Source organism: Ammospiza nelsoni, chromosome 2, assembly GCF_027579445.1.
Source record: "Ammospiza nelsoni isolate bAmmNel1 chromosome 2, bAmmNel1.pri, whole genome shotgun sequence".
Lineage (NCBI taxonomy): Eukaryota > Metazoa > Chordata > Aves > Passeriformes > Passerellidae > Ammospiza > Ammospiza nelsoni.
This window is the reverse complement of record NC_080634.1, coordinates 59639204-59655504: the sequence shown is the minus strand read 5'-3', so window position 1 is coordinate 59655504 and position 16301 is coordinate 59639204. Positions and strand designations below refer to the sequence as shown.

Genomic DNA, 16301 nt, shown 5'->3' with positions numbered 1-16301 from the left:
GCCCAGCTTGGCTTTCATTTCAACCAGTGAGTTCAAAATTCTTCTCTTCCTATTGCATAGAGTTAATTATTTCCAAACTGTCTTTAAAGTCTGAGATCTCGTTAAACTGTTTACACTTTCTTTCTTCAAAGGATAAAGTTGATGGTAGCATACATAGAGATAAAAGGATTTATTTTTGCATTAGTTATACTTCTAGGGATTAAGTTAGCTACAGGAAAACAATGGAGTAATGAAGAGTATGCTGCGAGAATGAAGGGGAGACAGACCACAATGTTAAAAATAGTGGTTTAAGCTGCAAAATACAGAGATCATGTTGCAAAAACATGCAAAAAAAAATGGGAAAGAAAACAACAGTGGGATTTGGTATGAGACACAAAATTTACATGAGCTGAAAAGAAAAGAAGAAAACAAAATCCTTGGCAATCCCAGAGTCAGAAAATGTACTTGCTAAGTGGCAATTTGTGGTTCACATTTCCATCAGGTGCACATTTTAGAAAATTAGTTTTTCTTTTTAACTGTTCCAAGGCCAGAGAGTGTTTTCTTTGTCTTAGGTGCAGAAAATCCTTTCTTTTCCTGTGTACCTAGAGAGAACAATTAGTGTTGGGGAGAGGCATTTGACTGTGTCTGATTCTGGCATTTGACAGTGTCTGATCTGGCTTGAGCCACTTGCTCTGTGACAACTCACTTGCTTAAATATACAGCTGTATTGCAGAAAAGCCCCCATGTATCTCAGTCTAACAGCTGATAGATGCCTCTCAAAATTGAGGTACTGAAAAATGATGTATGGGCAAACCTCTGGTGGTTTTCTGTGCTGCAAGTCATTGGGAGAGGGGTAGGATGCAATCCATACAGTTATGGGGCAGGCTGAGTTTAGCATGGAGTATTATTTGAATCTAAGTGTAGGGGTTTTGCATTATAATTGATCTAATCTGGTTGACTGTCACAGGGTCTGCAAAAAGCCCTTGCAGGCCTACTCATAATCTGATATTCTGAAACACTGAACCTCTTTTTGGATTTTGCCTAAGAAATTACATAGACATTAAAGACACCTGCAGTTTCATATCTAATCTGGCACCATGTTTCCTGAAAATATTCACATGTTCACTGTTGAATTTTTTTAACATGTGTCTTTTCCACTTTGTATTAGTGCTCAGAGTTAAATGAAAAGCTGGACCTATTGCTCCAGGCTCTTCACACAGAAGCCCAGGCTGCTCCCATTCTCCCAGGCATTGCTCCCCCCATCGTGGAAGAAGAACCAGAGGAGTTCTCAAGTGAAGATTCCTTGTCTGAAAGTAAAGAGCAGTTAGCAGAGTGTGTCTCAAAGTCTTCCCAGAAGCTCTTCAAACCAAGGCAACAGTTAATGCTCCGAGCAAACAGCTTGAAGAAGGCTGTGAGGCAGATTATTGAACAAGCAGAAAAAGGTGCACATGAGCAATATTTTGATCCAGACTGGTAGAATAGGATAGGATAATTGTTGTGGTGTGATGTAATGGCCTGTCTCAGTATCCCAGTCCTTTCCCCAGGTGTGCCAGTAACCTCTCCCTTCCCCTCCCATGCTCCCAGCAATATTAGTATTTAACTCCAATAGATAATGGTGTTTGTTTGCTTGTTTGTTTGTCTAACTGGAATAAGTTTTTATTTAAAATTTGATTTCTATATTCTTACACAGATAAAATTATGTGCTGCGTAATTTTATCTGTGTAAGCAGCAAGGAAAAGAAATGCAGCTTGTTTGAATGTTGATGACTCTGCAGGTGTGACTACTTATGTGTGTGCTTGTGTGCACATACAAAAGTGCATTTCTTTTAACTACTAGCCTCCACTAAATAAAAATTTATGACTGCAAATCTTTATCAGCTGGTAAAGAATTGACTGACTCTTTCACTGGATTGGTGATGGAACTCTTTTGTTGATATTTTAAAACTAAAAGCTACCAAAGAAAGTGCTTATTTCGATATATGCAGTTTTTCTTTAGAATCCTTCAGACTTTTTCTTTTCTCTTAATAACAGTTGTGGATGAGCAGAATGCTCATAGTGAAGAACAAGTGAACCAGTCTCCAGTAGAATACAGCAAAGAATTGGATGAATCCAAAGAAGAGGAAAAAGAGGAAGATACAAAGGAACTTGAGTCTCCATCAAGTGAGTAAATTAGGAATAAAATAGAAATATTCCATCTCCTTATAGTTGTATTTGGAGCATGATTGGTTCCATAATTAAAAATACTAGCATTCTGTTTAACTGGAAGTGGACAGTGCTCCAGTTAAGCTGGACAGTGCTCAGGTGGAAAGGGACCTGGGGGTGCTGGTTGACAGTCAGCTGAACATGAGCCAGCAGTGTGCCCAGGTGGCCAAGAGGGCCAATGCCATCCTGGCCAGTATCAGGAATGGAGTGGCCAGCAGGAGCAGAGAGGTCATTCTTCCCCTGTACTCGGCACTGGTGAGGCCTCACTTGGAGTATTGTATCCAGTTCTGGGCCCCTCACTTTAGGAGGGACGTTGAGATGCTTGAGCGTGTCCAGAGGAGGGCAACGAGGCTGGTGAGGGGCTTGGAACACAAGCCATATGAAGAACGACTGAGGGAGCTGGGGCTGTTCAGCCTGGAGAAAAGGAGACTCAGGGGCGACCTCATCGCTCTCTACAACTTCCTGAAGGGTGGCTGTGGTGAGCTGGGGGTCGGTCTCTTTCTCCGGGCGACAACGGATAGAACAAGAGGACACAGTCTCAAGCTGCGTCAAGGGAGATGCAAGTTAGAATTAAGAAGGAAGTATTTTACAGAAAGAGTGGTCAGATACTGGAATCATCTACCCAGTGAGGTGGTGGAGTCATCATCCCTCGAAGAGTTCAAAAAAAGACTGGATGTGGCACTTGCTGCCATGATCTAGTTGAATTGTTAGAACATGGGTTGGACTTGATGATCTTATAGGTCTCTTCCAGCCTTGAATTTCTGTGATTCTGTGATTTGTTGGGGAGAAGAGTGCCTGAATTTAATCTCTGTTTAATCAGTGTTTACACTCATCTTTCTACATGAACCTGAGCAAAGCCTAGAGCCTAGGTGATGGTGGCAATAGCATATCTCAGTTGTAGACTGAGATTCTCAAGCTACATAGAAATTTTAGGAATGCTGCATCTTAGCAGTGGAAATTTCAGTCTTTTCCATGTTATCAAAATGGACAGTGATGTCCTGCTGGTGAAGCCACAAGATGATCTGTCAGTCATAGAGAAACAGTGGTAGTTGGTAGGCATCAAAGCCTATCCTCTAGATACTTGGTGAGCAACTTTTTGAGGCAAAATGAGAAAAGTATTTTGTGATTTGCTACTCCTTTTTTCACCCTAACCCACACTAAAATCCTCAAAAGTTGTCCTCACAAGGCTCTGCTCTGAAGCTGGTGCCTGTGTCTGTAGCTTCTGCTTTGGAAATGAGACACTGTAGGGCTGTTGGGGCTTCTCTTGATCCAGGATCTCACATTTTCTCTAGAAACATGTCAGGCTTTCTCCAGTGATTGTCTCTTCATTGGTGCCTTTATTTTCTCTTGGTTATGGGAATCAGTGCCCGTTGGTTGCCCCTTTTCAATAGTAGCTGAGAGAGGATGCTGGCCCTACAGATGACCCAGTCCTACTGCCATAACTGTAAAATAAAGATATTCAGGTTCTAAAAATTTACTGAACTCCTTGTTTCTTGATGGTATAATTTCTGCATCTAATGGGGAGCTGTATTATTCTTCTGTGTGTGGAACAGAGTGCATATTAATGCTGTCACTGGACGATAGATGTTTAGGGACAAAGCATGGAACATGAATTCAATTATCTGCACTGAAACATCAGTTTTACTCATTAGGGCTCTGTTGTTTTTATCAGAGCATTCACAGCAAAAGTTTTATCTTTATTGCAGTTATTCCCATGAGTTTCATCTGTCAAATAAAGAGCAGCTGCTCTGCTGATTATCCTATTTAATACAACTGCCTTGTTTGCAAGTGCAGAGAGAACAGACTGTGTGAACAGTGTTGTGAATTTTTCAGTAGTATTATGAAAAATGAATGCTAATTTGTTCTGAGTATTATATTTTACCCTCCAAGGATCTTCCTGGTCATTTGATGAAGATAATATTTTTCCGTATGTTAATAACTTCATCTAAATATTTCATGACTTTTGTTAGCTATTACTTGCTATTTTTATTCCTTTTTATTTTTTGACATTATTACAGTGTTTTGTCATGCATCAATACAAATCAATGTGTTGTATTGCTACCATGCAATGTTGTAGCATTTTGTGATAACTGCTATGGCTGTTACGCAGGTGTTAAAGTCAGAAGGAGATGACTTTTAGTCCACTTGGTCAATCCTTTCATATCAAACAATCCAGAAAAATTTACCCACTTTTCCTTGTCCTGTGTATAATAATTTCTGTTTGACTTCAGCAAGTCATTCAGAAAGGTATGTCATCTTACTGATGGATACCAGAAAGTGAAGAGTTTGCCATTCCACTTACAGTTCTATGTAGATTATCATCACTTAAAAAAATCCCCATGAATGGGCAAATCCTGGCCTGAAGTGATGTGAACACAATGTCTAAACCCTTGTTCTAGTAATCCTTTTGTCTTTAGATTTTCCCACTCAACATTTTCTTTCCATAAGTGTCTTCATACAGTACACCCATTACTCTCATGCTAAGTTATGATTGACATGACCTGATTTGTCTCACTCCTGACATTGAAAAGGATGCATTGTATGCTTCCCACAGCATTCCTGGTGCTGTTTCCCTGCTGTTGTCTTGGTGTTAGTCCTACTAATTCTATTTTTGCCAGATTAATTTTCATCTTTTGAGAGGAAAAATCACATTATCTTTAAATTATTTCCTTTTTTTGTTCTGAGCTTCTTCAGATGGTAAAGTTTGGTGTTGTCCTAAGCTGAAGTTTTAAGATGTGAGATAATTTGGAGCAGAGATAGCCAAGAAGTGTCTGTCTGTGACCATCTGTTGTGTGAGAGTTTTCTACATGCACATGGGAATGCTATAACAAAGTATTTGGTAATACCCAAAATTTTTCCTTGGGGCACTGGTTTCTGGGTATGTCTGACAGGGCTGAATTGCACAAAGATTGATTTTCCCAGGCTGAAGCAGGCATATTCTGGCATATTCTCTGAGGCTGCATGAAACCAGTTCTGCCAGGAAAGTAAATGAGAGCACCCGAGGTCAGCCCTCTGCAAAGCCAATCCTTCTTCATTGCCTCCAGAGGCAGCCAGAGGATAACTGGCCTCACTGAGCTTCCAGTTACTCTTTGTGAATATCTTCTCTTTCCCCTTGATTTTCTTCCCTTTCCTTTTCCTGAGCCTTTGTCAATAACAGCTACTAAACATTGATATCTGTCAAGGCTTCACTGATCCAACTTCCGAAGAATTTTAATAAATAAGTTTATTATTTGGGAAATTGCTGGTTTGTTTGTTTTCTGAGTTTTTCTGTGGAAAAAAGGTGATGGAAAACTGATGCCTTCCACAATCTCTCTAAATTCAGAAGGCAAAGATGGACATGGCTGTTTCTCTTCCCTTGCAGTTTTCAGTTTGGCTGTAAATAAAGATGTTTTCTCTGATTTTTTCAGCATCTGATGCAGGCATGGGCCCATTTTAGCTGCTTGAAGAAAATAGTGTAGGTGTTGATAACATACATATTCTAACCTACAGGCCGTGGAACTACCTACATTAAAATTGTTATAAATGACAATATATTGTATAATATGTGTATATTTATAAATAAACATAGATTAAATTTAAGTTTAAATTCAATTATTTCAGTAGTATGTTTATCAGAAGCCTACTGCAGTGTTAAATACTGTTGCATTTTAAGGTGGATATAATATATTTTATGAACATATTTCCATTTAATGCATATAATACTTTTGCTGGTAGCGTCAAGTATAAGTTGGGAACTCGTCATGTGGAGTGCCATGAACACTTGCTCATTCTAATTTGTGTTTGTCCCTTGTTATATTTCTGAGTTTTCTTACTGTATTTAGAAGAAAAACTGTGGTGTGAGGGGGAAGGACTTTTGTCATGGAGTGGTAACAGAATAAATTAATGCTTCTGATATATTTTTAAGGCTGTAAAAATTATGTATTGATAATGTCATAATAGGTCTAATTAGTGTTCTTACTTCTGTTTTTTCTGCACAGCTAAAACTGCACCAAGATCTCCTGATAGACGTACAAGCCGAGGTATCCATTCTCAGACAGGTTCTTTCTCTGCCCCAGCTTTGGCAGCAAGCAAGGAAAACCTCCCAGTACTTAACACGAGGATTATCTGTCCAGGTAAGCTTGCTGTCAAATAATGACTTTTACTTCATGCATGAATTAGTTTCATCCAACATACACATCTTTGTGTGGTACTGTATAGGAGAAAATGCATAATAATGTAGAATATTTCTGATCCTTTGGCACAACACCAGAAGTAGCAGAAGTGCCTCATTTGATCCTGGAGGATGAAAAGTAAAATTCAGGATCATAGAAATGCTGAGTGGTTTGGGTTGGAAGACGCCTCTAAAGATGATCTAGTACAGCCCTCTGTCATGGGCATTGACATCTTTAACTAGATCAAGTTTCTCAGAAAAGCATCCAGCCTGACCTTGGTCACTTCAGTGGTGGGGCTTGTACAGCTTCTCTTTACAGGGAAACCTCTACCCATGTCTCACTACCCTCATCCCAAACATTTTCCTTGTTTTGTCCCATCTAAACCTACCCTATTTGAATTTAAAAACTTTGCCCTTTCTCCTGTCACTGCAGGTCCTGGTGAAAAATCTCTCAGTCTTTCTTATAAATCTGCTCTGTATTTTGAAAGGGCACAATAAATTCTCCCTGGAGCCTTCTCCTCTCCAGGCTGAATAACCCCACCTTTCTCAGCCTGTCTAGAGAGGTGCTCTAGCCCTCTGATCATTTTTAGGGCCCTCTGTGGACTTGTTCCAGCAGGTCCATGTCCTTCTTATACTGGGGAGCCCAGAACTGATGCAGCACTGCAGGTGGGGTCTCACCAGAGCAGAGCAGAGGGGCAGAATCCCCTCCCTCACCCTGCTGCCCTCACTGCTTTGGATGCAGCCCAGGACAGGTTTGGCTTCCTAGGCCACAAGCTCACATTGCCAGGTCATATCCAATTTTTCATCCACAGGTGCTCCCCAATCCTTCTATCATTTATCCTAATCAATGGATTAGGATGAAGAGGCTGAGGGACAAAGCTATGTAAAGTTCAACCCTCTGAGTAAGAACTGTCTGTGGATATCTCTGGAAGTGGATAACTGAAACCACACAAAGCTGCTCTGTAAAACAGTTGGAAAAAAAAATCTATTCTTACCTAAATTCAATTGATAAATGAAAAACTATCTGTTCTGCTCCAAATGGAATTAATACTAGAGAGCACTAGTAAAACTCTGTTTTAATTAACTTGATCAATAGTATAGCTAAAACACAGTGGAACCAAGCTTACATTTTTTTCTTTTGGCAAATTTAAATGAAAGCTGTTAGTATTTTGCTTTGTTTACACGCATTACAGAGTATTTTGTGGAATGAAATTGATATTAGTCAAAGCAGGCATGTTAAACCCATGAGCTTTCACAAATTAAGTTAAATGATGGCTCTGCCAGTTGTAAAAATGGTGAGAATATTCCTTATGTATGCTTCCAAAGGATAGGACAAAAGAAAAATCATGGACATTTAGGAAATGAAGAGTAAACTGAATGAAAAGCTCTAGCAGTCTTTTTGGATGTTAGGTCACCCATCTGGTTAGTACACCAGGCAGTGAGTGTTGGCCTGAAACCCTAAATTTTCTTTGTGTTTTTCTTTCTCCATGGTAGTAACTGTGAGAGCCACCCAATGCAGCATAGCTGCCTTTCTGCTTAAGAGAGCCAGAGACCTGAAAAGATAACCAGTTTTGGTAAAAATTGAGATAGAATCACAATCTTTCCCTGTACAGATTTAATGAATTTTATTTCTCAGTATGTGGTTTATATGTTTGTCTATTTATCAAATACAATTTTTTTTTTATTATTTTCTTTCTGTTTTGTTCTGTTGTTTTTTTATTTTTTTTCTTTTTTAATCAGGTTTAAGGGCTGGTCTAGCTGCTTCCATTGCAGGAAGTTCAATTATTAGCAAAATGTTGCTAGCAAACATCGATCCATTTGGTGCTACGCCGTTTATTGACCCGGATCCAGATTCCTTGTAAGAAATATTTTTTTTCTAAATGTACTATTTTGCTTTCCCTAAGGGTATCCTTCTCAAATTTTTGTAGTCTCTTATTTTTTGCATTATGAAGTTCTTGTTTGCCATCATTTGGCAGTAGACCACAATGTCTGAAAACAAGCTGGATTGTACTGGGTTAGTTATGAGCATTGCAAATTTTTTTGCAGCAGCTGAAAATAAGGGGAGACATTTGCTCACTTATCCCTTGCTCAGGTGGAGGAGGAGGACAGTAATCTTTCAGAGCTGGGTTTTTCAGCCCAAAACAGTTTACTTAGGAAGATTCAGAGGAAAGATCTCTTGAAGTATCTTAGTTCATATTCTGTTCTGTGACCAATCACAGTTTTGGTCAAAGATGTTTGCATGTCCAGGTTCTGTACAAATGTACACCTGATTTTCTCTTTTCCTCCAACAGGGAGGGATATTCAGAAAAATGTGTCATGAACAACTACTTTGGAATTGGGTTAGATGCAAAAATTTCCCTAGAATTTAATAACAAGCGAGAAGAGCACCCTGAAAAATGCAGGTAATATAATTACTCTGTCAATAAGAGAGCCAAGATGTTTCCATTCTTTTCTTTTCCTTATCTCTTTATATTAATTTCTTAATTTTACAAATGCAAGACACAATAATGTGTGTATGTCAATATGTGAATCTTGTTTTGCCTGCTTTCAGAAGTCGGACGAAAAACATGATGTGGTATGGAGTTCTTGGCACAAAAGAGCTATTGCAGAGAACTTACAAGAACTTAGAACAAAAAGTTCAACTAGAGGTAAATTTTATTTATGGAGAAAGTTGCTGGCACAATGTGTAGTGAAGAATTAGTGCTTATTTTTGAAACCTGTTATTGTTCTTACATGAAGCTGACCTCAAAGGCACTGTGTAAAGATGTGCTATGTAAAAGTTGGTCCTCCAAGTCATGTTTTTGAGTAAAATGTTGGTATTTTAAGATCAAAAAATACCCAGTATTATTTAAGATCAAAAACTACCCAGTTTCTTGTAATTACTGGGTTGAAAAAAGAGAATAAATGGTGTAGGTAGGATATATTTCTTAATGTTCACTGTATAAAAAGACAGACCACGTTTTAATGGCAACCACAGAAATGACCATAAAATTAAGAGAAGAAAAGAGACAAGGAGTCTTAATCCTTCAGGTTCAACTGAAAGTATATGAAAGCTACATATATAGGAAGAGCATGTAAATAGTAAAAAATTCCTGACAAAAGGGAGGAGATTCTGAATATGCATTGCAAGAAACCCAGCTACAGCAGTAGAGACTTTCTCTAATATTCACACGAAAATGCAAGATATTATTAAAGCAACAACAAATTACATGTCTAAACATTGTTCTTATTTAGCTTTTAAGTTCTAACATAAAATCGAAGTCTTCCACGTGGTACTGGGAACTTAAAGGAGATATAAATGATTCCCAAATGCAGAAAAAGACTACAGGATGGTTGCTGTTTTCACCAAAGAATATCTAAGGTGGACTTTGACAGAAACTATATATAACATGTATAATTTCTCTTTGTATTTCATACTAACTATTTCATATGGAAGTTTATGATATTTATATGAGGTTAACTTTTTAACTTGAAAGAATAATTTTAGCTTACTGGAGCTCTTTCTCACTCTGAGATTTAGGAGGATTTTGTCTGGTAGCAGCAGATTGCAGTTAGCTAAGGATTGAGTAATTATCAAGGAATTATGCAGTAGTTAGCAAATATAATGCCAGGAGAGAACGTTATGTATACTGGAGATAGAATTCTAATTTAAGGATCTTTTGAATTGGATTCAAATAAGATTCAATAATACTGTTGACCTTTCCATATTTTTTTCCTAATATTCCTGTAAGTAAGTCAGCAAGTAAAAATTGCACTTTTACTGTTGTCTTGCATATTATTGGATATATTATGCCTGCATATTCAGGCACTAGAAGCAGACTTCTACTGTAATGCAAATGGCTATGCAGCATCTATTAATATCTCACCATATTTTGGATACTGACACATCTTGATTAAAATGTTACATTCTGTCTTGCTGCTAAGATTAAATCACAGAAAGAGAGCACTAAGCACATTCTGGAAATAATTTGCATTGCTTTCTCCTCCTGGTAAAGATGCTACAGATTTTGTCCTTATTTCTTTAGATTTTCTTTTTCATTTGTATAATTTTAAGATCCTCTTGTGGACTGGTAACATGCAGTCATCTAGCAATCTTCATTAAAGGCAGCTTGACTGGCAATTTCATGGTCCATAAAGTGACACCTTGCTTGTCACTTATAACTTGCTTCAATTCCATGCCTGTGGCACTGCTGCAGGACTGCACTTTTGACTCCCAGTGAAATGGTTTGAGATCATTTGGCTTCCCCCTGCAGGCAGTTGTACTGCTGTAAATCAACAGTGGTTTCACTGGTGTCTGTAAACTTATTCTTGGCCAAAAGTGGGGTTGATGCCATCTCGTGATCCTGTTGAGCAGGACATAGAGTTGCTTATGTGTTTTGGGAGATAAAGCAGTAAGAAGGAAGGACTAGATGGTTGGAAATAAGGGCGACCTCTTACCTGCAAAATCAACAACTCCCATCTACAGCCAGTGTGACACCTGTGGGGTCAGTCCTAGATTTATCTTTGCACTTCTGGGAGAAGAGTGAAATTATTTTTGCAGGAAGTCAACAATACATGTAAATACTGACAGCTAACCACATGTTTCTGGCTATGCCAGAAATATTATTGGATATTCTTGACACCCACCCCCCAGCCCCTGGTTTAAATGGATTTGACTAAATAACAAGTTGCAATTGCAATTTTGGGAATGCTTGTATAGGATGGAAGACTAGTTCCTAAATGTATAAATGAATCTTTTTGTGATGTCCTTGGCGATCTTACTGTGTGCACTCAGGGAGATTGATTTTCTTACTGCAAAAAGATTTTTAATCCTTGATGGACAGACCATGGTCAAAGTGCATGAGAGATTTCATAAGGGATGTGAAAATGTTTATTTCAAGACTCGTGGAACACCACTGCTGTAAATACTACAGCATGTAGAGCTACATATTTTTCACCTCTGCTAAGATTGGAAAGAAGAGGTTTGTTTTAGAGGTGCTGCAATGCATGGAGGGAGTAGTCTTGTACCAGACCTCTTAAAGACTCTGTTGTCCCTTGCCAGCTCTGTTGAAACTTCATGTGCTAAAAATTACTCTTTACTGATTACTTTTATCATATTATTTATGTACTGAAGGAGCATTTATCCCTTACAGTGTGATGGACAGTACATCCCCCTTCCAAGCCTGCAGGGCATAGCTGTGCTTAACATTCCCAGCTATGCTGGTGGGACTAATTTCTGGGGTGGAACCAAAGAAGATGATGTAAGTAGCATTAAAGAGACTTAACCTTCTGGGCAAAGCCAGCAATAAATATAATGAACTGCTCTTCTCACTTGATTTTAAAAGTAGTAGCATATAGTTTGGATAGCAACTCTTATTTCAGGAGGATGTTTCAGTTCTTGTATGGTCTTGCTGGTTTTTTAAACTGAAAATATGTTCCATGATTTTTTACTGTCCATTTTCTTCTGTCATGTCTATTCCAGCAAAATGTTCATAATAAAGCATAAATATTTTGTTTTTTAAATTGCTCTTTGAGTATTTTTAGAAATTAATCTTATAAGCAGAGGCACAAGTGATTTTTCTCCATATTGTTTTACAGATGCCTGTAAATAAGGTTTCTCAAAGCATAGATTCTTCTGTTTGATATAGTCTAACAACAAGCAAGGTAGACAGGATAATCAGTCAAAGTTTATACCTTAATTTTCCTCCTGTTTTCAAACAGCTTTGCTCTGAGAGATGGTGATCCAGAAAATGAAGACTGATGCATTTGGTGTCTGATAATTTAGTTGGGGTAGTAAACTGGTTTTTGAATATTATTTTAAATGAACGTTTAAAATACGTTAAGGTACCTTTTTTCCCTTCTTTCTTTCAACTCCTAAGAAACATTTCATCACATGGATCCCTACATGCCTTACAGCCTGGAACAGTGTTACTGCCCCTACCAACTTCACTCACAGCTCACCAACTGTAATTACTAGTAGATTATCCTAATCTGCATGTCCTGGTTTAATGTGTGATGTCTGAATCACCTAAAATTGTAGTTGCAAGCTGGCTTGTGATTTTAATGTAGACAATCCAGGACTCTTTTGCCTCACTTCTTGTGAGTTTTTATCCTTTCATTTTTTAATGCATACATACAAACATATCTACATATGTTATTGAATATAATATCTATTGTATGTAATTGCATGTTTATATTATATAATACATATAGAATTTTATATGTATATATATGTGTGTATATATATATACATATGTAAAAGTGAAAAAAGAAATTTAGACATGTTTTAGTTCCTTTTCTTATTTTTGGTATATGTCAGAGGATGTAAATTCTGTTTATATTTGGCAATGGATATCTAAAGCTTTTATATATAGTCCATGTTCATAGTCAGAACTTGAAAGCTGCTCTAACATCTGCTCAGTCCCTGTTCAGGAGGGTTTTTTCTCCCTGGACTGCTTCAGTGAGAGAGAAGATTTGCCTCAGCTTTCATACTGGTAAACAGTAAATGTGTGTGTCCTGGAGCAGTTTTACTGATATTATTAGTCTTCTAGTGAGCAGATGTGCCAGCAGAGTGACATGTTTGTTCTGGCCAAAGTTAGGAGCATAATTCACTGCTTTAGTGCAGTCTTGAATGACTCTACATCAAGAGGTGATGGTGGTCTGAAGTGCTGCTGGTTCTGCTTGTCTGGACAAATGAAAGATGTTACCTTGACAGCTCTGATGATTGCTGAAACATTAGCAGTGAGCAAAGCAGGGCATCTGCACCCTGACTGGCCTGAGCACAGCATGTAATTTTGGTGTCCAGAAGACAGGCTGGAAACTTGACCTGCAACAGGAAAGGAATCAATTTGAATGTTGATACACAGAGATTGGTTTGCCTTTAAAACAAAAAAAAGGAGAAAAAAGAGATTGGTTATCGGTACAGATATTGCTGGTGGAGAGACACAGCAGAAGACTTGGTTGAGTGTTTCCTGTCCTTTTGCTGAAATGGCAACACAAAATAAATGAAATTTTATGGCTGTTTTTTCTTAACACATGCCAGAGCTAGCCCTGTAAACATCAGTTACTGGATCAAGAACTCTCTGCACTTTTTCTCATGGAACTGCAGAATCATGATCTTGGTTCTTTTCAAGATGTTAATACATTCCTTTGAAAAATGGAAGAAATTCCATGGAAACTGGAAAAAAGAAATCAGATGGAGAAACTGCTTTTCTCCAGTCTCGTCTCAGGTGTTACTGATGCAGTGTACTCTGCCTGAGGTGCCAACTGAGGGAGTCCAAGTATTGCTCAGAGAGGTGATCTCCCTACCCACTAAACTCTTACTGGAGTGATGTCTCCTGCTGATTTTTTTCCCTCATTGCTCCTTATTGCATATCAGGATGAAATGCCCAAGCTCCAAGTGACCTTAGCATGGTATCACCCACCAGACCCAGCCAAAGTGCAGCCTGAGCTCTGCGCTGAGGCTGAATTCCCCGGCAGCACACCAGGTGGCGAGAGTTCCTGTGCTTTGTGTGAGCCTGTGGAAATTCTGCACCTCGGCTGCACAGAAGGACATCTGTTCCATACAGAAGTGGTTTTCTTGTTTGCAGTGGATAATTATAGACAGCACAAACAAGATTGTCTTTAGTATCAAAGCTCTGTTAAGCCGAGCAGAGCATGGACTCGGATGTTGGTTTCCAGAGAATTCAGAATATAAACAGATCAGCACTTCTGAGAAGAAAAGGAAAGCATTTATTTCTCTTACCTTCTCCTACCTTCAAGAACCTCTTAGATATTAAGTACATTACCCAAGCAGAGATTTTAATTGGTCTTTCTTCTTGCCTCGAAAAACATTTTTAATCTGCATTCTGAAACATGCCATCTTTTCTATATAAGGATATGCCTTGTCATCCAGATATTTCAAATGGTATCAGCATTGCTTTTTTAAATGATATTTGCCTGTTGTCTGTGGTATCTTATTCCTATGACTTTGGAGAAACAGTGTAGTTATTCTACAGTAAAGAACTTAGAGCATTTAAATGTTGAAAACAAATCTGTAAATGAATCTGTGTTTCATAGGAATCTAACCACTGGATTTGCAATCAAAAATGGAATACTTTCTTTTCCTCACAGATATTTGGAGCTCCATCATTTGATGATAAAATCTTAGAAGTTGTTGCTGTATTTGGCAGCATGCAGATGGCAGTGTCCAGAGTCATCAAACTGCAGCACCACAGGATAGCTCAGGTTTGTTGCTTTCTTGCAAGCATGCAGGATGGTTGGCAGCAGTTTGGGGTTCTGGCAATAGCGGGATTCTTGATGACCACCACCCTATACATTAATAAAGCACTGACATTGTTTTGCTTTTAGCGGGTAACACATTGTCTTCAATGATGAATGAAGTATAGGAGAGCTTAATTCCTGAGGCGGTTCTGGAGAGAAGCCACAGCTCCTCGTAATCAACAGATTACAGGTGGCCTGTCAGTCTCAGCAGTATTTATTGCCCTGTAAAATAATGTGTTTGTTCTTTTCCAGTGTCGGTCAGTAAAGATCACCATACTTGGTGATGAAGGGGTTCCAGTGCAAGTCGATGGAGAGGCATGGATCCAGCCCCCAGGAGTTATTAAGATTATACATAAAAACAGAGCTCAGATGCTAACACGAGACAGAGTATGTTGCAGAAAGAGCTACCATTGCAAACATTGGTTTCTGTAATAATTTGTTTCAGTTATAATGTGAACAAAACAGTGCTTATAAAAGTGTTTTATAACTATTTATATAATTCATACGGTTACTTACAATGATATAATTTCTATAATGAGCTGGATAGAAAATTATTATTTTGTATAAGTGGCAAAATTTTGTTAGCTTTTATTTGTTTCATTAGTGCTAATCCTATATTCTTATTAATATATAGTAAGAATGGTCAACATTTTATCTATTCCTCCCTCCCCTTCTACTGCTTCTTTCTTTTTCTCTAGGTGTGTTATACCAGTCACACACTGGAAATTCTAGCACAGTTGCATAAATACCAAAGTTCTATGCTGTCCATTTTCCAGAATAGCTTTCTGCAGATTTCTCTCTCTGTCCTACTAATCCTCTCTCTCCCCCATGAACCAGTCTCAAACAGAAGAGACACAAGTATACAACGTAGTCACAAAGCCACTGGAGAGTTCATGCTTGTCTGGGGTTATTGTGTGAAAGGTACAACTGCCCCTCAGTTCTCCATCCACTAGCTGGATCCTGAATCTAGGGCAAAGTTAAGGTGGAATTTGAACTCTATTTTAGTAAATTTTGTTATTTCTCCACCATTTTTAATGTTTGAATTCTGTATCAGTTTTGAATTTCAATCTTGCTATCCACACAAAGTGTGCTTATGTTAGAGAATTGCAAAATTCTAGAATTATTTAGGTTGGAAAATACCTCTAAGATCATTGAGTCCAACAATTATCACTGTCTTTGTGTTCTTATTGATTTGGAAGACACATTTTTAAGATTATGGGGAGGAGACAGAGAACAAGCTTTCAGAAGTGACTTACTCTCTATACTAAGTTTTAAAAACTTTAGCTGTAAAACTATTATTTAATCAGATAGTATTATTTACATAAAATTAAATTAAGCACCTGTTTATTTGTTAAATTAATTTTAACTAAAATAATATACAATTTAAATTTATGTAAAATTAAAGTTTTTCATGAGAAAGAATACTCCCAAGTGCTGTCAATTGAATGTATAATTCATTTTGATTAGGCCTTTGAAAACACCCTGAAGTCTTGGGAGGACAAACAGAAGTATGATTCCTGCAAACCTGTCATTCGATCTCCCTTGTACCCTCAGCAAGCTGTTGAGTTGGCTACAGAAGAAGAAGTTGCACAGATCCAGTTGTGCTCACAAGCTGCAGAAGAACTTATTACCAGGTAAAGTAAAATTACTAAGTTGGATTGGCAACCTAGACACTAAGACTGAATTATTAATGCAAATTCATCCAGAGACTTAGACATGTACATTTTCCC

The 16301-nt window shown here is 38.1% G+C and overlaps 1 protein-coding gene across 2 annotated transcripts in view; it reads left to right on the top strand.

Annotated features, from left to right (window-relative positions):
- Positions 1-16301, top strand: part of DGKH (diacylglycerol kinase eta) — a 159693-nt gene that overhangs the window by 119056 nt on the left and 24336 nt on the right. For both annotated transcript variants that reach the window (XM_059467014.1, XM_059467015.1), the window contains 10 exons: positions 1148-1421; positions 2010-2138; positions 6158-6292; positions 8071-8188; positions 8622-8732; positions 8882-8978; positions 11463-11570; positions 14422-14535; positions 14824-14958; positions 16039-16205. In XM_059467014.1, the coding sequence (XP_059322997.1) occupies positions 1148-1421; positions 2010-2138; positions 6158-6292; positions 8071-8188; positions 8622-8732; positions 8882-8978; positions 11463-11570; positions 14422-14535; positions 14824-14958; positions 16039-16205 (1388 nt within the window). The remainder of the gene's footprint in view (positions 1-1147; positions 1422-2009; positions 2139-6157; positions 6293-8070; positions 8189-8621; positions 8733-8881; positions 8979-11462; positions 11571-14421; positions 14536-14823; positions 14959-16038; positions 16206-16301) is intronic.